The following is a 25,364-nucleotide window of genomic DNA, read 5'->3' on the forward strand; positions in this document are numbered from 1 at the left end:
TTTTATTTTGGTTCCAATTCTCTTAATAGCCTTGTTCCTCTCTATATCTCTAATCTCCTCCAGTCCCACACCTCTTCCAAATCTCTGCGTTCCTCTTGTTACAATCTCTTGAGCATCCCATTGCTCCACCATTGGTGGCTGCAGTTGTCTGGGGCCTAAGCTCTGAAATGTCCCGACACCTCTCCATCTCTACACCTCATTTTCTCCCTTTCCTAGTCTGCTCTTATAGCCTATCTCATGGACCAAGCCTTTGGTCACCTTGGCTAATATTTCTTTCTGTGGTTCAGTGTCATCCTTTTGTTTTATATTTGACCTGTGGGTCTCTGAGACATTACATTATCCCATTTATGTAGTGACTTTACAAAAATACAAAACAAAAAATTGTGGATGCTGGAAATCTGAAACAAAAACAAAGTACTTGACAAACTCAGCAGGTCTGGAAAGCTCTTTGGAGAGAAAAACAACAGTTAATGTTTTGAGTCCAGTGACTTTATAAATGCAACCTGTTCTGACTCAGAATCTAATGTAAATGCAGTTCATTTGAACTGGGTAGACTTTACATATCCAGTACCCCCTATATTCCTTACTATCTTACCTTTGAATTGGGTGGTGGGGAGCTCGATTTTTCCTGGGTGAGGTGGTAGGGAGGTGAGGAAGGGCACCTCGTTGGTAATGGAAAATGACAGTAGAAAAAGATCAATCTCAGTTCACTGCCCCTTGGCATGTATGTTTGTCAGTCTGTTTACATAGACAATACAGTAACTAGCACTGTCTGAAAGATGTATTCACCAGTTATGAAATCCTGGACAAACTACAATTCTTGGGAAATGGCTCAAATTGTGAAAATGGATTGCTGTTTGATTATACTTGTGATTGCAAAAATCCTGGAAAGGTTACAAGCTGCTGTTGTGTGGATTTTGGCTCAGCTTCTGTTTGACAGCAAGTATCAGTTAATGTCCATCTTCCTCCCTCTCTCTCTCTCTTTCTCCCTCTATCCCTTTGTGGGAGCTGTCCTTTATATGGAATCATAAAGCAGTTACAACATCAAAGGTGGTCAATCAGCCTGTAATATATTAAGAGTAGCCTTGCCACTTCCACTCCCCTTCATGTTCGTTGTAGCCACTTTAAAGTCTTCAAGATCTTAAGTGGAAAAGACAGAGTAAAGATTAATTCTTTCCACTGGCTGGAGATTCTAGAATGAGGGACACAGTCGGAGAATGTTAGAAAGCACTTCTACACGCAGTTGAAACTCTCTTCCACAAATGTCAATGGATGCCGAATCAGTTGTTTTTAATCCAAGATAGATCAATTTTTATCAAGCAAAGGCATTAAGGGATAGTATGAAGTGAGGCTACAGATGAGCAATGATCTCATGAGGGGCTGAATGGCCTACTCCTGTCCCTATGTTCCATTGCAATTTGTTTCTTTTCAAGAGCTTCTCTAATTCCCTTTTCTAAATACAAGATGTGGTTTGCCTCAGACAATCTCTTTGACGTTGAAATCCAAATCAAGACACTCAACTGTGATTTCCCTTCATTGCTTTTTGCTCCTTTTTTTTTTTTAAAGTCTTTGTTTTATTTTTCTTGTGGGAGTGCAGCATCCATGTTGGTTATTTATCTCCTCAAACCTTTTCCACCATTTCATTCCGCTATCACAATAACCTTTTTTTAAATAAAGAGCTTTTACCCACAATGAGGCTACAAATTACATTCTATTATCACAACAACAACCTTAGTTTAAGTTAAACTCACACGGCATCAGATTATAGTCCAACAGGTTTATTTGGAAGCACTAGCTTTCAAGGCGCTACCTCTTCATCAACCAACTGAAGAGTCAGCGCTTCGAAAGCTATTGCTTCCAAATAAAGAATCACACAACACCAGGTTATAGTCCAACTTTGTCCACTCCAGTCAGCACTGACACCTCCAAATCATAACCTTAGTTTATCTAGAGAGCCTTTTCCCCTAAAGAGGCTACAAATTACATTGTAAAACTGGCATTGAACTATTTAAGAGATCAAATGGCCAGAAGCTAGGTTGAAAAAAATAGGCTTTTGATTATCATGCAATTTGATGTCAGGCTGGGTTTGGGATTAAGACACACAATGGTTGAGGAGAAAGAAAAGTCAATGTCTGTCTTCAACTTCAAAGTATCACAATTTGTTATACTTCCATGCTGAATACTGCTGTTTCTAATTATCCTACAGTGTGTAAGCATGCCATTCAGCCCATTGCATCCACACCAACCCACCAAAGAGCATCCCAGTCAATCCCTGCAACCCAATGTAGACAAGCAGGAGGCTGGAAGAACACAGCAAGCCAGGCAGCATCAGGAGGTGAAGGAGTCAATGTTTCAGGTGTAACCCTTATTCAGCCCTGTAACCCTGTCAGGTCAATCCCTGACCTGTACATCTTTGGACTGTGGGAGGAAACCAGAGCATCCGAAGGAAACCCACGCAGACACAGGGAGAATGTGCAAACTCCAGCCTGAGGCTGGAATCAAGCTTGGGTCCTTGGTACTGTGAGGCAGCAGTGCTAACCACTGAGCCACCATGCCACCCTGAAGTAACTGTTATTTCAGGACTCATCTATCACTTCTTATGTCAATGTCCAAACAACTTGTCCGACTCTCATTCCAGAGTTTTACTTCTGCTCACACTGCACTATTTATGCCCAGTGATGTGTCACTTTGTGACATGAACACAAAGTTGCTCACAGATCCTAAACCCCTTACAAAGGCTTATAAATAAAACCTGAAAGTGCCGGAGAAACTCAGCAGGATCCGGCAGTATCTGTGAGGGAAGAAACAGTTAATGTCTTCAGTCCAGGCATGACTGTTCCAAACTGGACTGGACTTTATTCCTGATGAAGGGCTTTTGCCCGAAACGTCGATTTTTGCCTGTCCCAGGATGCTGCCTGAACTGCTGTGCTCTTCCAGCACCACTGATCCAGAATCTGGTTTCCAGCATCTACAGTCATTGTTTTTACCTCGTGGACTTCATGTTAACTCTGTGTGTGTGTGTGTGTGTGTGTGTGTGTCTCTCTCTCTCTCTCTCTCTCTCCCTCATAATAGAGGGAATGGACTTCTTAAATCAACGAGGCTGTCTTTGTGTTGAACTTCTGGAGATGGGAGTGATGTTAAACGAATATTTCATGTTAGTTTTTACTGGAGAGAAAGAAAGAAATAAAGGCTAGAGAACTTGGAAATAAATATTGATATTTTGAAAACTATTCACGTTACAGAAGAGAAGTGCTAGAGGTCATAAGACATAAAGGTAGACAAATCTCCAGGACCTGATCATGTGTATCCCAGGACAGTATCCTTCTCTCATCAACTTGTGAGAAGTTAGGGATCCTGCAATTTTCTCCCTAGCAGAAACATTTTTCTCCTCTATAAAGATTGAGGGCAGAGCAGTAGACTTTGTTCACTTGGACTTTAGTGAAGGTTCCACATGGGCAGACTTATTCATAAAGTTATATCGTATGGGATTTGTGGTGAGTTTGACAATTGGATACCAAATTGGCTTTATGGCAGGAAGTAGAGCGGTGGAGGGGGGCTGTTTTTCAGACTGGAGGCCTGTGACCAATGGGTGTTCCACTTCTGTTTTTCATTTATATAAATGATTTGGTTGAGAATATAGGGGGTGTGGTTAGTAAGTTTGTAGATGACCCCAGAATTGGTGGAGTAGTGGACTCTGAAGAAAGTTATCTTAAGATTACAAAGAAATCTTGATCACTTGGATCAATGGGCAGAGGAGTGACCGATGGAGTTTAACTTGGGTAAATGTGAGTTATTGCATTTTGCTAAAATAAACCAGGAAAGGACTTGCACAATCAATAGTAGGGCCTTGCGTAGTGATGTGGAACAGAGACCTGAGGGTTCGGGTACGTGATTCTTTGAAATTTGCGTCACATGTAGACAGAGTGGTTAAGAAGGCATTTAGTGTGCTTTGCCTTCATTGCTCGGACCTTTTGAGTATAGGAGTTGTGATGTCAAGTTGAGGTTGTACAGGACGTTGATGAGGGCATTCTGGAATATTATGTACAATTCTGGTCACCGTGTTATAGGAAGGATGTTATTAAGCTGGAGAGAGTTCAGAAATATTTACCAGGATGTCACTGGGAATGGAGGGTTTGAGATTATAAAAATAGGCTGGCAAGATTGGGATGTTTTTCACTGCAGTGAAGGTGATAAATAAGCTGAATAGCAAGAGTCTTTTCTCTAGGGTGGGGTAATTCAAAATGAGGGGTCTTTTTTTAAAGTGAGGGGAGAAAGATTTAAAAGGGACCAGGCCTTCAATGTTTTTACACAGAAGGTGATTCATTTGTGGAATGAACTACCACAGAATGGTGGATGTAGGTACAGTTACAACATTTAAAAAGCCATTTGGATAAATACGTGACTAGGAAAGATTTGGATGGATATGGGCCAAGCACAGGCAAGTGGGACTAGTTTAGTTTGGGAACAAGGTCAGCATGGACTGGTGGGACCGAAGGGTCTGTTTCCATTCTGTATGACTATGGTGAGTGCCATGATTTTTTTTTTCCCCTCTCCTCTTGACTTCATTGTGAATAGCCTTTCCACTGATATCCAGGAGTGTTGACCCATTAACACTCTGCAAAATGTGGAGCTCAGTATGTAATTGGTGGGGGTGGAGGTGATGAGAAGGTGGTGTTACCTGAACTGACCCACATTCAGGGCCAATGTTGCTGACATGGTCAAAGTGGTGGGTGATATCCTTTGACCAGTCTACAAGGATAGGGACATTCATCGAGACTGGTAAGTGCTTTGGGGGCTGTGGCGGGCAATGGCATTGTCTAGACACTCTTCTGTCACTGGATACATATTTGTACAGTCAACTGGTCAATCAATTGAATGAATTTGCAAAATTTGAGCAAATATATGCTTGGTGCTTTGCCATGAAGGTGTCTGGATTTGTCCTAGGAAGACCTCACCGGTCTGGTATATTGTAGAGGATGTAGTAGCTCAGTGGTGGTCTTGCTGGCTTATTAACCCAGAGAGCCAGATAATGTTCTCTGTTTGAATCCTGCCACACACTATATGGTGGAATTTGACATCAATTTAAAAGAATTTGGAATTAATGGAACTATTAAAAGGAATCTTATCTGGTTCACTAATGTCATTTAGCAAGGAAAATCTGCCTACAGTGACTCCAAGTCTACCGCAATGTGGTTGAATCTTAATTATCTGAGCAGTAAATGCTAACTTGCCCAGTAACACACAGTGCCATGAATGAATTTTTAAAATTCACAGGCTCACAGAATTGTTACGGTTGGGAAGGAGGCCATTCAGCCCATCATGTCTGCACCAGCTCCCTGGGCATTATGTCTCCATGCCATTTTCTCATCTTTCTCCCAACTGTGATCCTATTGAATGGTGGAGCAGGTTTGAATGGTCTACACCTGCTCCTATATTCCATGTTTCTGCATTTACCACATAATCCTGCATGTTGCTTTGTAATGAATAATTGTCTCTCTGGTGGCTCAGTGGTTAGCATTGCCAGTGCTAGGGGCCTGGGTTTGTTTCCTCCCTTGGGCGACTGTCTGTGTGTCCATTAGAAAAGGAAATTTACTCTCCTTTCCTGGTGTGACCTACATGTGACTCCAGACCCACAGCGATGACTTTTAACCGCTGTGCTGGAGTGTTTAAGGGTAGTTAAGTGTTAGCCTTGCCATGTGACAAGATAAAGATGTGGCTCTGTGCCAAGTTTATTTTGGTAATTTTTCTCTGAAACGGTTTGGGATAAGTAATGGTCTTCAAGGCAGTTATTGGGTGAGGCAGTATTGGTTGGCACAGTGATTCACACTACTGCTTCAGTGCCAGGGACCCAGGTTCAGTTCCAGCCCTGGGTGACCGTGCAAACTCCACACAGACAGACATTCTCCCCATGTCTTGTGGGGGCTTCTTCTGGGTGTTCGTTTCCTCCTACAGTCCAAAGATGTGCAGGTGAGGTAGATTGGCCATGCTAAATTGCTCAGTGTCCAGGGATATGCAGGTTAGATGGATTATACTAATGTATTTGGATTTGCCAGGGTAAATGCAAGTTCATGGGGATAGTCTGGGTGAGATCCTCTTTTGGAGAGTTGGTGTGGACTTAATGGGCTGAATGGCCTGCTTCCGTGCTGTAGGGATTCTGTGATAACGCTGTGTTAATCGAACCAGTCTCTGCCACACTTCCAGCCTGGATGAGATTTTAGACATTGGCCCTGCCTGCTTTTCTCAAAAAATTAAATAAAACCTCCCACAGCATTCGTCAAAGAGCAGGCTCTCATAATTCCTAAACCAAGAATCATCCCTTAACCAACAGAAACAAGGTTATCTATTAATTCCCAAGATCCTTTTGTGTGCTTGTCACCTTGACTACTCTGTACTCATTTATTTTGACTTTTTTTTTCCCTCAGATGACAGACCCCAGAAACTTTGAACTGATGCTTTTTCTCTGTACAATGAGGCACAGTTGGGTGTTTTTTTCTTGTTGCTTACTGAGCTTTGTATACTGTTTTATTTTCTCCCACAGTTGGTGAAAACTCACAACCTGGATCCCAGCAGGAACTACATCTTCGGTTATCACCCCCACGGCATCTTCTGCTTTGGGGCCTTTTGCAACTTTGGAACAGAAGCCACTGGATTTTCCTCGAAATTTCCAGGAATTCGACCCTCCCTGGCCACGCTGGCCGGTAATTTCCGGATGCCAATCCTGCGGGACTATTTAATGAGCGGAGGTGAGCCCAACAAATGGGAAAACACTTCTTGCCTGAGTATGACTGTAGGATTATTGATGTGGTGTCAGCTACAAATCAGTGAGCAGGCTGCTGTTCCTGAGTGAGTTGGTCATGGGTACTAGCTCCAGTCCAAACCCTTGGCTGTAGGTTCCAGGCTGCCACTTCCATTGCAGGATTGAGGGAATGTCTTACTGTCAGAAGTGCTATCTCTCAGATTGGAGGTCAAAGCAAGGGCCTAAATGCCCACTCTGTCCTAGATGTGGATATGTGTAAAAGGTAGGACATTCTCACTAGCCCTGGCATGGGCACAATGGACTGAATGGCTTGCTTTGTGTTGTAACAATTCAGTGATGTAAAAAGATCGCATGGCACTGTATTTATTGTAGTTTCTTACATGGAGCTGCAGATTCAAATGTGGCAAAAGCATTATCAATTTATCAGAAATATGCTGGGGCTGGGAAGTGTGGGGTCATTTCAATTGAAGACACATTTCTCATCAATCCAACAAAGATAATTGTGAGAGCTGGCTTAGTGGGGATCCGAACTCAACACCATTTGTACATCCCCAAGATTGGATCATAACAAACAGCAAGCTGGGGTTCAGACTGTACCCAACTAGTCTGTTTGCAAAGTTTGCAGCACAGTGCCCAACATTTAAGTATGATTCTCATTGGACAGCATTTTCTGGACAGTCCTGAGTGTGTGAAGAATTAATGCTGGCAACCTGTTTAGGTTTGTTATTTCAGAGGGTGTTGTAGTGTATTTGATGCTTCATGTTTTAATAGACAGGGTTTTGTTCTTACCAAACAGACAGAATGTGAGACCCACTGCATCAGAATCATAGAATCCCTGCAGTGTGGAAGCAGGCCATTCGACCCATTGAGTCTACACTGACCTTCCGCAAAGCATCCCACCCAGAACCACCACCACCATCTCCCATCCCTGTAAACTTGCATAACCCCTGGCCAGTCCACCTAACCTGCACATTTTTGGACTGTGGGAGGAAACTAGGCACCTGGAGGAAACCTTCGTAGACACGGAGAGAATGTGCAAACTCTACACATACCCCTAAGGCTGGAATTGAGCCAGGGTCCCTGGCACCATGAGGCTGCAGTGCTAAACACTGAGCCACCGTGCCTGAATGAATTCAACATCCAATTTTTGGTTTGTTTCTTAGAATGATGTGCTGACCAATAGGCCTATATGCCTTGCTTAAAACTCAGTCAAAGCTCAGCAGTTAACTGTCGGTCATCATTACCTTGTCCATTCTCCAGTGCAGTGGTACTACCAATCAGAATTGACTTTTCCAGCAATCTCCTGTCATTCAGTATAGATGATATTTACCCTTTTTTGCTATTTCTCGTGAATTGACTTGTTCAGTGCAAGACAGAAAAGATGCGACAAAATGTAGCTATTTCTCAGCATAACCTACCACCGACCGATTCTGAGATGATCGTGATTCACACTGAGCGATGGCTCATTGTTGTTCATAGTGATGAGTGCGCATTGGTGCTTGTGTTTGGAAAAGGAGCTGTAAGATTTTTTTTATTTCTAAAATACTTTTTTAGTTAAAAATAAAAAGGTTTTTTCTTTTGAATATTACGACAAATACAAAACCAAACAATTCAAACCAATGTCAAAAAACAAGCCCACTAATTACACAGTTAAATAACTATGCTAAAGATGGAAAATCTTAACAATACCAATAACCACCATAACACAACTGAGAGAAACAAAGCAATAGCCCTCTATCATCGAGTGGATACAGTTGTACATATTCATATGTTCGTAGTTCCTCTTCTCTGGATATCAGATTAATTAAAGAGAATTGTCATGGCTGTACAAAGGCTCTTATTAGTATGGTGGACAAATCTGTACCTAGGTAGTCCAAAAAGGACCATCACATCTTAGAAATTCTCAGTTTTATGGTGCACCATATTCATAAGAGAGTCCAAGGGGATGTGCTCTATGCCTAGCTTACGCCAGCCTGTCAGCCCCAGGGGACTTTCTGACACCCACCCTAACAGAATGCTCTTTCTAACACAAAGTGAGGATACTGAAAAGCTCTATTTTGCGTGCATCTAATGAAGGTGAATTAACAAAGTCAAGAAGAAGAGGGGAAGTCTTTTTTTAAGAGTCATACAGCACGGAAACCGACCTATTTATCCAACCAGTCCAAACTAAACTAGTCCCACCTGCCTAATCCTGGCCCCCCCATATCCTTCCAAACCTTTCCTATTCATGTACTCATTCACATGTCTTCTAAATGTACCCACATTCACCACTTCCTTAGGAAACTCATGCAAACCGCCCTCTGTTTTTAAAAAAAAAATGTCCCATATGTCTTAAAATCTTTCTCCTCTCACCCTAAAAATGTGCCCCTAGTCTTGAAATCCCCCATCCTAAGGAAAAGACGAATGCCATTAACTCTATCTATACCCCTCATTGTTTTACAAACTTTTCTGGTCACCTTTCAACCTCAAATACTCCAGTGACACTAGTCCTGGCCCATTCAGCCTTTCTTTATAACTCAAACTTTCCATACCCAGCAACATCCATTGGATGTTGGTCATTGGATAAACATCGGGATGAAAATGGAATAGTGTAGGTTAGATCGGCTCCAGATTGGTTCCACAGGTTGAGGTAACATCGAGAGCTGAAGGGCCTGTACTGCGCTGTAATGTTCTATGCTCTTTCCTGGTAAACATCTTTGGTCAATGTATTCACGTTTTTGCTGCTTGTTCTGCTCTCCTCCGTTACCATGTCAGCAGCTTGGTAGCTGACGTGACCATGTGCGCGCACACTTTTGAAAATCTAATCTAATCAGGAGATGTCTCTCCTGGGACCAGAGGTACTTTCCCCTGAAGGCATTTGTAATTGAAGCTCCACGTGTCTTGGAGAGCAATGTCCAAATGTAATGACTCTTATCAGTTTCATGAACTTGAGAATCATGGCCACTCCCTGCCCCGATATGGAATCCAATCGAATGGCTGCAGGTCCTGTCCAAAATCTCCAACTATTTTGATAATTTATTGATTTTTGTGATCACTTTTCTTCCCTCGCTAATGAGACTATGCTGCACTATTTTGAATGTGGCAATTTGTAATAAGCTAATGAAGTCCTTGACTTATACCCTTCTTTTTGCCAACTGCTTTGCAACCTTCCAAAAGGTCTATTGCCACCTGGAAAGGTGTTAGTTGGATTATTTTTAGTGAGATTTATACAGCACATAAACAGATCCCTCAGTCCAACTCAGCGCCAACCAGATATCCTAACCTAATCTAGTCCCACTTGCCAGCATTTGGCCCATATCCCTCCAAACCCTTCCTATTCATACACCCATTCAGATGCCTTTTAAATGTTGTAATTGTACCAGCCTCAACCACTTCCTCTGGCACCTCATTCCACACATTCACCACTGTGTGGAAAAAGTTGCCCCTTAGGTCCCTTTCAAATCTTTCCCCTCTCACCTTTAACCTATGCCCTTTAGTTTTGGACTTCCCTACCCAAGGGAAAAAGACCTTGACTATTTACTCTATCCATGCCCCTCATGACTTCATAAATCTTTTCTGAACATTTTCAAGTTTTAACAATGCAGACCCAAGACATGTTCAAATCCTGCTATAAGCAGATGTTAGAATTTGAATTCCATAAAAATCCGAAACTAAGAGTCTTAATGATGACGGTGAAATCATTGCTGATTGTTTGCTGAAAACCCAATTGGTTCACTAATTACCCAGTCTAAGCTCTGTGACTCCATACCTACAACAATGTGACTTCATACCTACAACAATGTGCTTGACTCTTTAACTGCTTTCCTGGCAATTGGATAAGGGCAATAAATGCTGGTCTCATGACGCCCACATCCCGTTAACAAAATTTAAAGAAAAGACAAGAACGGCAGATGCATGGGAACACTACCACCTGCAAGTTCCCTTTACAGCCTCTTGCCATTCTGACTTGGAAATTTATTGCCATGCTATCAGTCGCTGGGTCAAAATCCTGGAATTCCCTCCCTAAGGGCACTGTGGGTCAACTCACAGCACATGGACTGCAGCAATTCAAAAAGGCAGTTCACCCTCACCTTTCAAGAAAGAGTCGGATAGAGCTCTTAAGGATAGTGGAATCAAGGGTTATGGAGATAAGGCAGGAACAGGATACTGATTGAGGATGATCAGCCATGATCATAGTGAATGGTGGTACTGGCTCGAAGGGCAGAATGCCCTACTCCTGCACCTATTGTCTATTCTCAAGGGGCAACTCGGAATGGGCAATAAATGCTGGCCCTTGGGTCCTTTTTTTCAATCTTCTCCCCTCTCACCTTTAACCTTTGACCTCTAGTTTTAGACTTCACTACCCTGGAGGAAAGGACTTTAGCTACTTACCCTCTCCACGTCCTTGATGATTTTGTAAACCTCTACAGGGTCACCCCTCAATCTCTGCTGCTCCAGGGAAAACAGTCCCAGGCTATTCAGCCTCTCCCTGTAGCTCAAACCCTCCAACCCTGGGCAACATCCTTTTGTAAATGTTGTCCACACAAAGTCCTTGGAAGAAGAGAGGGATGGATCTTGGTAAGCAGAGTAATTTTATGACTATAGTAACTTCACAGCTGACTTGCAGGATCTTCTCTGGTAAGACTTCATGCTCAAAGGTATTCCATTTTCAAAACTACACTATGTCCAATTAGATCATTTTTATCAGAGTATCAATTTATCACGTGTGTTTATAATAGATTCTAACATTTTCTCTCCTACTGACAGACAGCCGATGGCTCTCTAGTTCCCTGTTTATTCCCTTTGCTCCTTTCTGAAGAAGCAGGTAACAATTTGCAAGCTTCCAATCTGCAGGAATCATTCCAGAATCTGGAGTTTTGGAAAATGACCATTAATACATTGACCATGTATGTAGCCCTACTGCCAACAATTAATGAGCAGTAAATGTTGGCCTAGTCAGTAACCCCCACATCCTGCGAATTAATTTTTTTAAAAAGTGACATTGACCACCACCTCAAACAGAAAATATTTATTGAAGGCAGCAAATAACTTGCAAATAGAATATTCTTTTAAAATTCTGGGGCGGCTCCTATTTTACATGCCCCCTTGTTCTGGGCTTGCTCCTGCTGACATGTGCTTGTACATTCTGTGCCGTCCTCCTTACTCCAGCTCCTTGGTAACTGCTCTGTGATCATCCAACAACCTCTAGATTGACTAAGACTCTTCCTTCCCCACCATCAGCAATAGGGGAGTGTATTTCTCTAATATGCTCCATTTCCCCCCCATCCCCCTTTGATTACCTGAAAGTCTACACTCCAGGTATCTATCACCAGGTCACCTTTTATTTACACATGAATATCCCTTGACTTTCGTACTGCCTCATTCAGAGTAAGCTCTGAGTAGCAGTATCTCTGACACACCTGTTTTGTTTCAGTCAGCCAGGGCTCCCTGATTGGGGCTGTTAATCTGGTCCAATCAGGGAGCTCCTTCTGAGGTCCAGCTATCTGACCCTGTTATAATCACTACAGCTGGGTCGTGCCTTGTTCTTCAGTCCTTGAGTGAATGTAGCCTTCTCTCTGGAAGCTCTGTATACAATTTAACCCTGTCACTGTTCCAGGGAATCTGCAGCACACCCCTTCCCAGACTAGTACATCCTTTGGTGCAGTGCCCAGAACTGAACACAGCTACTCCAACCCTGACTTCATTCCTGAAAGTAGCGTTTCTGAACATTTCCCCACTGGGACCCTGTGTCCAGGCTAGAAGATGGTCAGGAGCCCTCTGCAAGAGCTTTAAGTGTTGTGTGTATTTCATTCTTACATTAAGCCATAGGAGCAGAAGTAGACCATTCAGCCCATCGAGTCTGTTCCACCATTCGATGAGATCATGGCTCTTCTGATAATCTTCAACTCCACTTTCCTGCCTTTTTCCCCCATAATTTTTGATTCCCTTAATGATTAGCAATTTGTCCATTTTCAGCCTTGAATGCACTTAATGACCCAGCCTTTGCAGCCCTCTGCAGTAAAGAATTCCACAGATTCACTCCACTAAGACAGAAGAAATTCATGCTCATCTTTGCCCTAAATAGGGTCCTCCTTATTCTGAGGTGATGCCCTCTGGTCCCAGACTCTTCCACGGGGGAAAGAACCTTTCCACATCTCCCCTGACAAGTTCTCTAAGAGTCTTGTATGTTTCATCAGGTCAACCCTTATTCTTTTAAAAGCTAGTGCTTCCAAATAAACCTATTGGACTATAACCTGCTGTTGTATAATTTTTAACTTTGGCCACCCCAGTCCAACACTGGCACCTCCAAGTCTTTTAAAATGCAGTGAGTACAGGCCCAACCCACTCAACCTTTCCTCCTACAGCTGGGATCAGCCTGGTGAATCTTCAAACGCAGTCCATCTTTCTTTCCCAAATCCTTTCACAGTATTCCATCTGTGGACTAACTAGTGCCTTGATGTGTATTTTAAGAGTTGGAGATAGTGCATATTTGAACTGCAGATCACCTTCTCACAGCTGCTTATCTCTGACCCTGCCCCAGGTATTTTCCCAGTGACTAGGGATGCTATCGACTTCAGGCTGTCGAAAAATGGCAGTGGAAATGCCATCATCATAGTAATCGGAGGAGCAGCCGAATCCCTGGACTGCAACCCAGGAAGGAACATGGTGACTCTCAAGAACCGCAAAGGGTTTGTGAAGATAGCACTGCAGAATGGGTAAGGAATTCTCTCCTTTTGGGTTGGACCCCATGCCTGACGACAGGCATGAGGTCACTATTGTACAGGTCCAGCAATCCTCTTAACCACCAGCCCCCTGAGCTTTCGCTCTCTCTGATTTGTGTTCCGTTCTATCTGGAGACAGCCACATTCCTGTTTCTCTGGAGTCACATGTAAGCCAGACAGGGTAAGGATGGTACATTAGCTGGAAGTGGGAGTTGGAGGATACAAAGAGATCTAGGCGAGTTAGCAATGGGCAAGACACTGGCAGGTGGCAGATAATCCAAAATGTTGATTTATCCTCTTTGGCAAGAAGGATAGGAAATTCACTTTGATTCACAAACAGCTAGGTCATTGGTGAGGCCTCTTCAGGAGTGCTGTGTCCAGTTCTGGTCACCCTGCTACAGGAAGGATATTAAGTTGGAGAGGGTTCAGAAGAGATTTACCAGGATGTTGCTAGTACTGGAGGGTTGGAGTTATATGGAGAAGCTGGTTAGGCTGGGACCTTTTTTGACTGGAGTTGTGGGAGGTTGAGAGGTGACCTCATAGAGGTTTATATAATCATTTGGGCATAAGTAAGATGAATGTCTGGTGTCTTTACCCTAAGGTTGGGGATTTCAAGTCTAGGGGGCATATTTTTAAGATGAGAGGAGAAAAATTTTAAAAAGACAGGAGGGGCAATTTTTTTTACGCAGTGGTTGGTTTGTGTGTAGAATGAACTTCAAAAAAAAGTTGTGGCTGCAGGTACAGTTACAACGTTTAAAAGATATTTAAACAAGTACACGAATAAGAGAGGTTTGGGGAGATATGAGCCAAGCACAGCTAGGTGGGACTAGTTTAGTTGGGAACATCGGAGTGGGCCAGTTGGATTGAAGGATGTGTTTCCATGTTGTATGACTGTACAAACATTTAGTTCTGCACCTCCAGTAAGGTCAGTGCAGCCTAAGAGAATCATTTCGGAAGGGTTTAATTTGTAAAGCCTCCAAATCCGGTTGAGAATTTTGCAGGTTATTAAAACTGAGAAAGTTTAAGCTCTCAGATTTGTGAAAGGCTCGTGTCAGCAGACTTGGAAGGAATGTTTCCATCGCCTCTAGCAAAGAAACTGGAAGGAGTCCGTTGACTAGAAACTTGGAGTTGAGATAGAATTAATCTAAATTTGTTTAATATATCACTACAGCTCCATGACACTGTAACCCTTTTGCTATAAATTCTGTGTCTTATGGTCTGGTTCCCCAACCAACTGGTGAAAGAGCAGTACTCTGAAAGCTAGTGCTTCCAAATAAACGTGTTGCACTATAACCTGGTGCTGTGTGATTTTTAACTTTGTCCACCCCAGTCCAACACCGGCACTTCCACATTATGTAAATAATGGGTGACGGGATACCAGCCTCTGTGCAGTTATTTCAGAGTTAAATCAGGGATCTGACTTACATAGTACTGCCATCTAATGGGGAAGACCAAAATCAGAGCAAACCGATACAATAAAAGCAAAATATTGCAGATGCCAGAAATCTGAAATAAAAACAGAAAGTTCACGAGAAACGCAACAAGCCTGGCAGCATTTGTGGTGGGAAAAACAATGTTTCAAGTCTGATATGACTCTTCTCCAGAACTTTGAGTCACACGGCCCTCTCCACAGATGCTGACAGACCTGCCGAGTTTCTCCAATGCTTCTGCAAGTAGATATAATCTTCCTTTATTGAGATTAGATGAATGTGAGAGAAATGTCTTTAAGATGCTCTCTTCAGCCCTATTCATTGATCAGACTCTCTGACTACCTCCCTCTAATGAGGGAAGGCTGTAGCCAAGTAGTAATATCTGGCTCATAATCTGACATTCCTAACATTTTGGGAACATGGGTTCAGATCCCACCATGGCAGGTGGTGAAATTTGAATGTAATAATTTAAAGATTCTGGAATTAAAACTAACCTAATAGCAACCATTGCTGATTGTTATAAAAATGTTCACTAATGCCGTTTAGAAAGGAGGTCTGCCCTCCTTACTCAGTTCAGCCTATATGTGACTCCAGACCCATAGCAACGATTCTTAACTGTTGTCTGAAATGGTCGACCAAACCACTCTGTTTAAGGGCAATCGTTAAATGTTGGCCATACTACATGAAAGTATAAAGATGTGGCTTTGTGCCGAGCTTATTTTGATCATTTTTCTCTTCTCTGGAATGGTTTCGAATAAGTAATTATCTTTAAAGGGGGTTATTGAGAGGGGCATTATTAGGCTGTACAGTGGTTAGCACTGCTGCCTCACAGCGCTAGGACCCAGGTTCAATTCCAGTCTTGCGCTACTGTTCGTGTGGAGTTTGCACACTCTCCACATGTCTGCGTGGGTTTCCTTCAGGTGCTCCGGTTTTCTCCCACAGTCCAAGGCTGTCCAGGTTAGGTGGATTGGCCGTGGGAAATACAGGGCTACAGGAATAGGGTAGGGGTTGTGGATCTGGGTGGGTTGCTCTTTAGAGGGTCAGTGTGGACATAATTGGCTGCAAGGCCTATATCCACATTGTGGGGATTCTATGATTGTAAATGATAATTTTCTAAAATATTCTTTCCCACCCCCTCCCTTGACAGAGCCGATTTGGTCCCTGTTTACACTTTTGGTGAGAATGAAGTTTACCGTCAGGTTATCTTCAAGGAAGGCAGTTTGATGAGAGCGATACAGAAAAGATTCCAGAAGCTGATTGGATTTGCCCCCTTGGTTTTCCAAGGCCGTGGGTTTTTCTCGAGCAACTCCTGGGGTCTCGTGCCTTACGCCAAGCCCATCAACACTGTGGGTAGGTTTCTTTCCCTCCAGATAGTGCTTTAATAAATGCAGAATAACAGGGACGAAAATCACTGAACTATTAATAAAGATTCACGCTATCGTTGTACTGAGGAGGTGGTGGTAATGTCACTGGATTAGTAATCCATAAACCACAGGCCAATACAACATAGAATATTACAGCAGTACAGGCCCTTCGGCCCTCAGATGTTGCGAAGACCTGTGTGGAACCAATCTGAAGCCCATCGATCCTACACTATTCCATTTTCATCCATAAGTCCATCCAATGACCAGTTAAATGCTCTTAAAGTAGGTGAGTCTACTACTGTTGCAGGCTGGCCATTCCATGCCCCTGAGTAAAGAAACTATGTCCCCTCATGCTAGCCATCGCCATCTGAAGAAAGTAGTTCTCGCTGTCTACCCTATCTAACCCTCGGATTATCTTATTTCTCAATTAAGTCACCTCTCATCATCTTCTGTCTAATGTAAACAGCCTCAAGTCCTCAGCCTTTCCTCATTAGAACTTTCCTCCATACCAGGCAGCATCCTAGTAAATCTTGTCTGAACCCTTTCCAAAGCTTCCACATCCTTCCCATAATGCGGTGACCAGAACCATACGCAATACTCCAAGTGTGGCCATACCAGAATTTTGTACAGCTTCAACATGATCTCATGGTTCCAAAACTCAATCCCTCTACCAATAAAAGCTAACACACCAAATGTCGTCTTAACAACCCTATCAACCTGGGTGAAGTTTTGGGAATCTATGTACATGGACACTGAGACCTTTTCTGCTCATCTACACTACCAAGAATCTTACCATTAGCCCAGTACTCTTTATTCCTATTATTCCTTCCAAAGTGAATCACTTCACACTTTTCCACATTAAACTCCATTTGCCCCCTCAGCCCAGCTCTGCAGCTTATCTATGTTCCTCTGTAACCTGCAACATCTTTTGGCACTGTCCACAACTCCACCGACCTTAGTATCATCCACAAATTTACTAACCCATCCTTCTACGGCCTCATCCAGGTCATTGATAAAAATGACAAACAGCAATGGCCCTCAAACAGATCCTTGCAGTACACTGCTAGTAACTGAATTCCAGGATGAATATTTCCCATCAACCACCACCTGCTGTCGTCTTTCAACCAGCCAATTTCTGATCCAAACTGCTAAATCACCCGCAATTCCATGCCTCCATATTTTCTGCAATAGCCTACTGTGAGGAACCTTAAAAAATGCCTTACTGAAATCCATGTACACCACATCAACCGCATTACCCTCCTCCCCCTGTTTGGTCAGATTTTTCAAAGAGCTCAATAAGGTTTGTGAGGCATGATCTAAGCTTCACAAAACCATGCTGACTCTCCCTAATCAACCTATTCCTTTCTAGATGATTATAAATCCTATCTTTTTACCCAGAGCAAAAGTAAGGCTCACTGGTCTATAATTATCAGGCTTGTCCCTACTCCCCTTCTTGAACAAGGGGACACCATTTGCTATCCTCAAGTCTTCTGGCACTATTCCTGTAGACAATAATGACATTAAGAGCAAAGCCAAAGATCGCCTGCCTAGCTTCCCAGAGAATCCTAGGATAAATCCCACCTTGCCCAGGGATCTTATCTATTTTCACACTTGCCAGAATTGCTAACACCTCCTCCTTGTGAACCTCAATCCCATCTAGTCTAATAGCATGTACCTTCTTATTCTCTTCGATAACATTGTCCTTTTCCAGTGTGAATACCGACACAAAAATATTTGTTTAGCGCTTCTCCTATCTCCTTGGACTCCACACACAACTTCCCACTACTGTCCTTTATGGCCCTAATCTTACTCTAGTCATCTTTTAATCCTGATACACCTATAGAAAGCTTTAGGGTTTTCCTTGATCCTATCTGCCAACGACTTCTCGTGTCCCCTCCTGGCTCCTCTTAGTTCTCTCTTTAGGTCCTTTCTGGCTAACTTGTAACTCTCAAATGCCCTAATAGAGCCTTCACGTCTCATCTGAACATAAGCCTTTACAGTTCCCTCACTTGACCACTTCCTCCCTGCCTGACAGGTACATACTTATCAAGGACACTCCATAGCTGTTCCTTGAACAAGCTCCACATTTCAACTGTGCCCATCCTATGCACCCTAAATCTTGTCTAATGGCATCATAATTGCCTTTGCCCCAGTTATAGCTCTTGCCCTGTGGTATATACCTATCCCTATCCATTGCTACAGTAAATGTAACCGAATTGTGATCATTATCACCAAAGTGCTCACCTACCTCCAACTCGAACACCTGGCTAGGTACATTACCCAGTACCAAATCTAATGTGGCCTCGCCCCTTGTTGGCCTGTTTACATACTGTCAGAAACCCTTCTGCACACATTGGACAAAAGCTGACCTATCTAAAGTACTTGAACTATAGTATTTCCAGTCAATATTTGGAAAGTTAAAGGCCCCCATAACAACTACACTGTTACTTTCACTCCTATCCAGAATCCCCTTTACAATCCTTTCTTCTACATCTCTGGTACTATTGGGAGGCCTATAGAAAACTCCCAACAGGGTGACCTCCTTTCCTGTTTCTAACCTGAGCCCATACTACATCAGTAAATGAATCCTCAAACATCCCTTTTGCCACTGTCATGCTGTCCTTGACTAACGATGCCACACCGCGCCCTGCTTTACCATCTTCTTTGTTCTTACTGTAACATCTAAATCCTGGAACCTGCAACAACCAATCCTGTCCCTGCTCTATCCATGTCTCCAAAATGGCCACAACATTGAAATCCCAGGTACCAACCCATGCTGCAGGTTCACCCACCTTATTCCGAATGCTACTGACGTTTAATAGACACACGTCAAACAGCCTTCCTGTCTGCCAGTGCACTCTTGTGACCTTGAAACCTCATTTCTGATCCCTCTACTCTCAACCTCCTATACACTGGAGCTACAATTCAGGTTCCCATTCCCTCTGCTGAATTAGTTTAAATTAGTTTAAATCTTCTCGAAGAGCACTAGCAAACCATCTCCCAACCCCAGGATATTGGTACCCCTCTGGTTCAGATGTAGACCATCCTGTTTGTAGAGGTCCCACCTACCCCAGAATGAGCCCAATTATCCAGGTATCTGAATCCCTACCCCCTGCACCATCACCTTTTAGGTGGTCCTTTTTGGTTTGTAATCTCTTCTGTTTTTCTGGAAAGACTGCAGAATCACCTCACTTCTCTACATTAAGCTGCAATTGCCATCTGACCATCCACTCCACCAACCTATCCACATTTTTCTTGAAATTGTGCACTGCCCACTCCAGATTTCAAAGTTGCCAACTTTTGTGTCTTTTGCAAATTGTGAAAGATTGTGTACAGCAAGTTCCACAACTTGGTGGGGGGGAGGTGTTTGGTGACAATTGGAAGCCAGCAGATGCATGGAAGCTCCTGAACTGTGACTATTCCCAAAGTAACGCTTCAACCATACCAAGCCCTGGCTACAGCACATTACACCAGAGGCACCCCCGAGGCTCAGGACAGAGATTGGTTTTGGAGGGTAGGTCATACTGTGGTCATAATGAGCAATGCTAAGGGATTAACTGCCAGCAGCAGTTAAACAGTTAGGTTGTATTCCTCAGAATTTGGAAGATTGAACTAGGATTTGGTTGAAGTTTTCAAGAGATAATTGGGAGCAAAAAGGGAAACAAATTAGGAGAAACTGTTTCTGTGAGTTGGACTTTAAGGCCATGTTTAAAACCTAAAAATTAAAGGTGGTTCTTTCAAAGGTGAAATTTATGAAACACTTATAATGCTGAAGGGGTAGAGGTTTGTAACTTTCAGTTGTGTTCGATTAAAGTGATGGAAGGTGTGATCGATGGCGCTATCCAGCTATAATCTGCTGAGAGATGCCACCAGGGCCACTCAGCTCCTGACCTCATTACAGCCTTGGTTCATACATGGACAAAAGAGCTCAATTCTAGAGGTGAGATAAGATGAGATGGTGGAACACTGGTGCAATGCTACTATCACTGGTGCAGAAACCCAGGCTAATCTCTGCTGACACAGGTTCAAATCCCATTGCAGCCACTAGTGGAATTTGAATTCTGTGAGTGACTGCCCTTGACATCCAGTGAGCATCGGACAGTGCTCAGGAATTCTAGTAAAACTAGAGTCAATTTGGATTTGGGGGTAAACCATCTGCTGGTTGGAGTCATACCTGACACAAAGATGGTGGCTGCTGGAGTTCCGCCATTGCTGGTTTGGGCTGACAGATGGCAAGTAACACTCATGTTGGGCAATGACCATCTCCAATAGGAGAGAATCTAATCATTGTGACTTGACATTCAGTGGTGTTACCATCACTGAATACCACTCACCCCCCCCATTATCAATATTGACCAGAAAATTAGGTCGGCACATCTTATACATACAGTGGCTACAAGAATAGATCAGAGACTAGGAATCCTGCAGTGCGTAGCTCTCAGTCCTCACTTTCTCCCTGTCCACCAACTGCAAGGCACAAGTCAGAAATGTGATGAAATGCTCCCCACTTGCCCAACGATTACAGCCCTAACAACACTCATGAAGCTGGACACCATCCAGGACAAAGCAGCACGCTTGATTGGCATCACATCCGCAAACATCCACTCCTCCATCACTGACATGCAGTACTAGCAGTATGTACCATCAACAAGGTGTACTGCAGAAAAGTAGGAACGTGGAGTTAGTTCACATTTAAACCATGATCTCGTTGAATGAAAGAATTAATTAAAATAGATAATCTGCCTATTATCACATTGTCATTGTGGAATCATGTTACATACAAACAACAGCGAATTTATTTATTACATTAATCAGATGACAGTGAAGGAGACCATGTTTTGTTACTTGGACTTCAGCAGTTAAATTGAGAAGATTCTAGAAATGAGCTGCTAGAGGAAGTGGTGGAAGTGGGTGCAATTACAACATTTAAAAGGCAGCTGGATGGGTATATAGATAGGAAGAGTTTAGAGGGATTTGGGCCAAATGCTGGCAAATAGGATTAGATTAATTAGGGATATCTATTTAGCATGGACGAGTTGGTCTGAAGGGTCTGTTTCTGTGCTGTACAACTCTATAACTGGGGAATATTCTGAGAATTAGGTCGAGACCATTCAAGAGTGATGTTAGGAAGCACTTGTACACACGCAAGGTTTGGTAGAGATTTGGAACTCTCTTCCAACTGGGAGTGATGCTAGATCAGTTGTTAATTATAAATCTTACCTTTTTTTATTAAGCAATGGTATTAAGGGATATGGGCCAAAGGCCGGTGTATGGAGTTAGGCCACAGATTAGTCATGATCTCGTTGAGTAGTAGAACAGGCTCAAGGGGCTGAATGGTCTATTTATGTTCCTGATGAAGGGCTGATGCCTGAAATGTCAACTCTCCTGCTCCTTGGATGCTGCTTGACTTGCTGTGTTTTTCCAGCACCACACTCTTGACTCACTTTCTCCTATTTATGTTCCTGTCTTGCATTAGTTACCGTTTCACAATTTATTTAGTCTTCAGAACGGTTTCATTTGTCTGCCGAGTGGGTTTGTGGACAGTCCTGCAATCACGTGAGGCACTGTATTAATGCAAGTGCTGGCTCTCTCTTTGGCAAGGCTGATCAAACATCCTTTTCTTTTTCTTGCAGTTGGGGAACCAATTACAGTTCCACGGATTGAGAACCCTAGTCCTGAGGAGGTGGACAGCTATCACAACATGTACATCTGCTCCCTCATCAAACTGTTCAATAAGTACAAGACCAAGTTTGGCTGCAGCGAAATGGATCGGCTGGAAGTGATTTAAGGCACTTTTGTTGCAAACACCTGGTGGCCATTTGTTGGGATCCGTCTGGAAGATGAGGAGCCCTTTCAGCAGTTTCACCACTAAAGTTCAAAACTTACTAAAATTCTGCCACACCTGGACTACTGAATATCGAAAGGAAATCTTTTTTAAAAACAACAGCTACAAAAAAAGAAAATTATTTTCATCAAGGAACATTCTTGCCAAATTTAACATCTTAACTTGCTGGTGATTTTAAAATTATATATAATCTAACGACACCTGTTTAATCTCTTTTTATATAACAGGATTAGTAACAAATCGATATTTGGTTTTTGAACAATAAGTGGGAGAAATGTTTAAAATGCACAACCAATGCAAAAATGCCAATGTATTTGATTATCTGATAGCTTTTTGTACCTTGGCTATTTTGTTGAATTTATATAGCAGCCCTTTTGTAATTGGAAGGGAGGGAAAACAGACTTTTTCGTGTATGGGAGAAGTGTGTTGCTTGATCAGGTTCAGTGTTAGAATGACAATTAGCGCTATGACGTGGTAATTGTGCAATAAGATAACTTCTACAGCTCTGCCAAAACGCGTGGACTCCTGACTGGGATCTTTTGCGAATCTGGCTTCAAACACAAGTCAAGGTCAGACCAGGATGGCGATGGTTAATCTGCAAGCCTGCAGGAGAAAGAAAAGAAAACAGATTATTCTGATCCCAAACACAGAACTGGGGACTCTTGGATGTCTGAAACAAATTGCCGGAGAAACTCTGTGGTTGTGGCAGCATCTGTGGAAAGAGAAAGTTAACGTTTTGAGTTCACTGATGACTCTTCAGAACTGCAGGTAGCTAGGGGAAAGATGGTATGCATGCTGAAGATAGTGGATAAAAGGAGTGAGTGGATAGGGAGCCCAGAGAGAGACAGAAGGTGAGGATAACAGTTGGTAGATAAAGGGATTAGTGATCATAAGTCGGGGAACAAGAGAAGCTAAATAGGTCATTATGGGTGGGTGAATGTAATTGGGTGAAAATGGGTTCATTGAGCTGAAGGCACCCCATTTTATGACAGAATCTGGGGTAATAGACATTAAAAAATGTCTTCATGTTCTAAAATTATTAAACTTGATATAGAATCCAGAAGGCTGCAGATTCCCCAAGTGGAAGATGAGATGTTGTTTCTCTGTCCTGCAGAGTCAGCCTCACCTGGAGCACTGCAGCAGGCCTGAGACAGAAATGCTGGCCGGAGAGCACAGCTCTGTTTTCGCTTCACAGATGCTGCCTGACCTGCTGTGTTTCTCCAGCAATCGCTGATTGTCTTGTGCTGCCCTTAGTTTCTTGCCTTCAAGTTGCTGTTGTCAGTAGCTGCCTTCTGTTTGTGCAGCCAGCAGGAGGTGCTGCAGTTGCCATGACTGTGCTGTGATTCTCTCACCAACTGCACCCGGACATGGGGCGCCCCTGGATTGACCTGTGTTTGGAATAACACAGACTGAGTAGCTATGTTCATGGTGAAAACAAGAGGGGAGAGAGAACATTTAGGTCAGAGGGGGAACAAAAATAGAGCTGAACTCTTTTTCTTTCTCGCTTTCTCTTTCTCGCTTTCTCTTTCTTGCACTCTTTTTCTCTTTTTTTCTCTATTTCTTTCTTTTTCTTTCTCTTTTTTTTTTCTCTCTCCCTCTTTTCTCTCTCCCTCTGAAGCAATTTGATAGAAGGAGCCAATTGATTCAAATTTGCACTATGTTTCTCACAAGAGTTTAACAAAGCACCAATGGAGACATTCCAACAAGCTTTTAAAATACTTTTTATGACAATTTGATTACAGCTTGCTATTTGAAGCAAAGCCATATTGTAACATCTTTTTTAACTTTAATTTTAAATGAACTGTATAAAATTGGTTTCTGAGTGACTGTGGTGATTTGGAAACAGGTGAAAGACCCTGCTTTGTGGTGCCCGGTGTTCAAACAGTTTCAATATTTTTCTGCTCTTGCCTTTCACCACTTTTCCCCCATCTTGTCTTAACCTCTTTTCCCCACCCCACTCCCTCCACAGTTAACACCACAAGTTGACAAAACAGACTTTTGTACCATATTGTGGAGTCAAAATAAAAGTGTTTTTTTAAAAAAAAAAGCAAGCCTAGTTAATGTTAGCTGGTGCTTGAGTTCAAGTTTTGAAGAGAATTCATGTTAATGACCAAGAAAACAGCATTGACAAGTTCCTTAGTCAACGAAGCAGTCAATGTTGAATGAAAGCAATTGGGAGTGTTCTCCTGGGAGAGAGGAGAAAGTGAGGTCTGCAGATGCTGGAGATCAAAGTTGAAACTTTATTGCTGGAACAGCACAGCAGGTCAGGCAGCATCCAGGGAACAGGAGATTCGACGTTTCGGGCCTGTGCCCGAAACGTCGAATCTCCTGGGAGAGAAGGCGGCTAAGGGAAGATTTGATGGAGGTTTTCAAATCATGAGTGGGCTGGATAGAGTGGATAGGGAGAAGCTGTTCCTGCTTGTAAAAGGCTGAAGAACAAAAGACATGATTTGGAGATGCTGGTGTTGGACTGGGGTGTACAAAGTTAGAAATCACACAACACCAGGTTATAGTTCAACAGGTTCAACACCAATTGTTAAAGTGCGCTTGAGAATGTAACTTTTTTTTAAAAAAAGTTTTGCGATTTATATATGAAAAAACTGATACTAACATGGTCATTCTAAAAGATGAGAGACTTCACAAACAATTAGGATCTTTTTCAATATATAATTTCAGTTACATCACACTGGGAACTTTTGCTATAAATTGTGTCTTACAATCTTACTCTCCACAATCGCCTGATGAAGGAGCAGCGCTCTGAAAGCTAGTGCTTCCAAATAAACCTGTTGGACTATAACCCGAACAACAAAATAGTGTGCAAAAGAAGCCAGGGTGAAGTGAGAAAATACTTTTGCACCCGGCGAGTAGTTAGGGTGTGGGATGCACTGCCTGGCAATGTGGTGGGGACAGGTTTAACTGAGGCAGTCGGAGGGCATTGGATGGTTATTTAGATAGAAATGGGTGCAGGAATATGGGGGGAGGTGGTGGGGGAGGTAAGAGATTGACCCTAAAGAGCCAGTACAGGCACAATGGGCTGACTAGCCTCTTTCTGCGCTGTAACAATCCTGTAATTCCGTTTCTGCACACAACTGAATTCAGAACGGGGCTGGTTGGTGCTCCCATGTTATTTATGAATATCCAACTGAGGAACAGAAGGTGGCCATTTGGTCTCAAGTCTGCTCCATCATGCAAAATGATCATGGCTTTGCCTGATTGTAACTCCACATTCCTAACCCCCTTTTCCCCCCTCCATCACCCTTTCATGCC

At 42.9% G+C, this 25,364-nt stretch overlaps 1 protein-coding gene across 1 annotated transcript in view; it reads left to right on the forward strand.

Moving 5' to 3' along the window:
• dgat2 (diacylglycerol O-acyltransferase 2) overlaps positions 1-23,912 on the forward strand; it is a 66,296-nt gene extending 42,384 nt beyond the window's left edge. The window contains exons 5-8 of the mRNA XM_043692484.2: positions 6,539-6,743; positions 13,278-13,452; positions 16,036-16,238; positions 21,886-23,912. Coding sequence (XP_043548419.1) covers positions 6,539-6,743; positions 13,278-13,452; positions 16,036-16,238; positions 21,886-22,040 — 738 coding nt within the window. The 3' untranslated portion in view covers positions 22,041-23,912. The remainder of the gene's footprint in view (positions 1-6,538; positions 6,744-13,277; positions 13,453-16,035; positions 16,239-21,885) is intronic.
• Positions 23,913-25,364: the final 1,452 nt, after the last annotated feature.

This window comes from Chiloscyllium plagiosum, unplaced genomic scaffold, assembly GCF_037043375.1.
Source record: "Chiloscyllium plagiosum isolate Xiang-an unplaced genomic scaffold, Cpla_swu_hap1 HiC_scaffold_6, whole genome shotgun sequence".
In the NCBI taxonomy this organism is placed as follows: Eukaryota; Metazoa; Chordata; class Chondrichthyes; order Orectolobiformes; family Hemiscylliidae; genus Chiloscyllium; species Chiloscyllium plagiosum.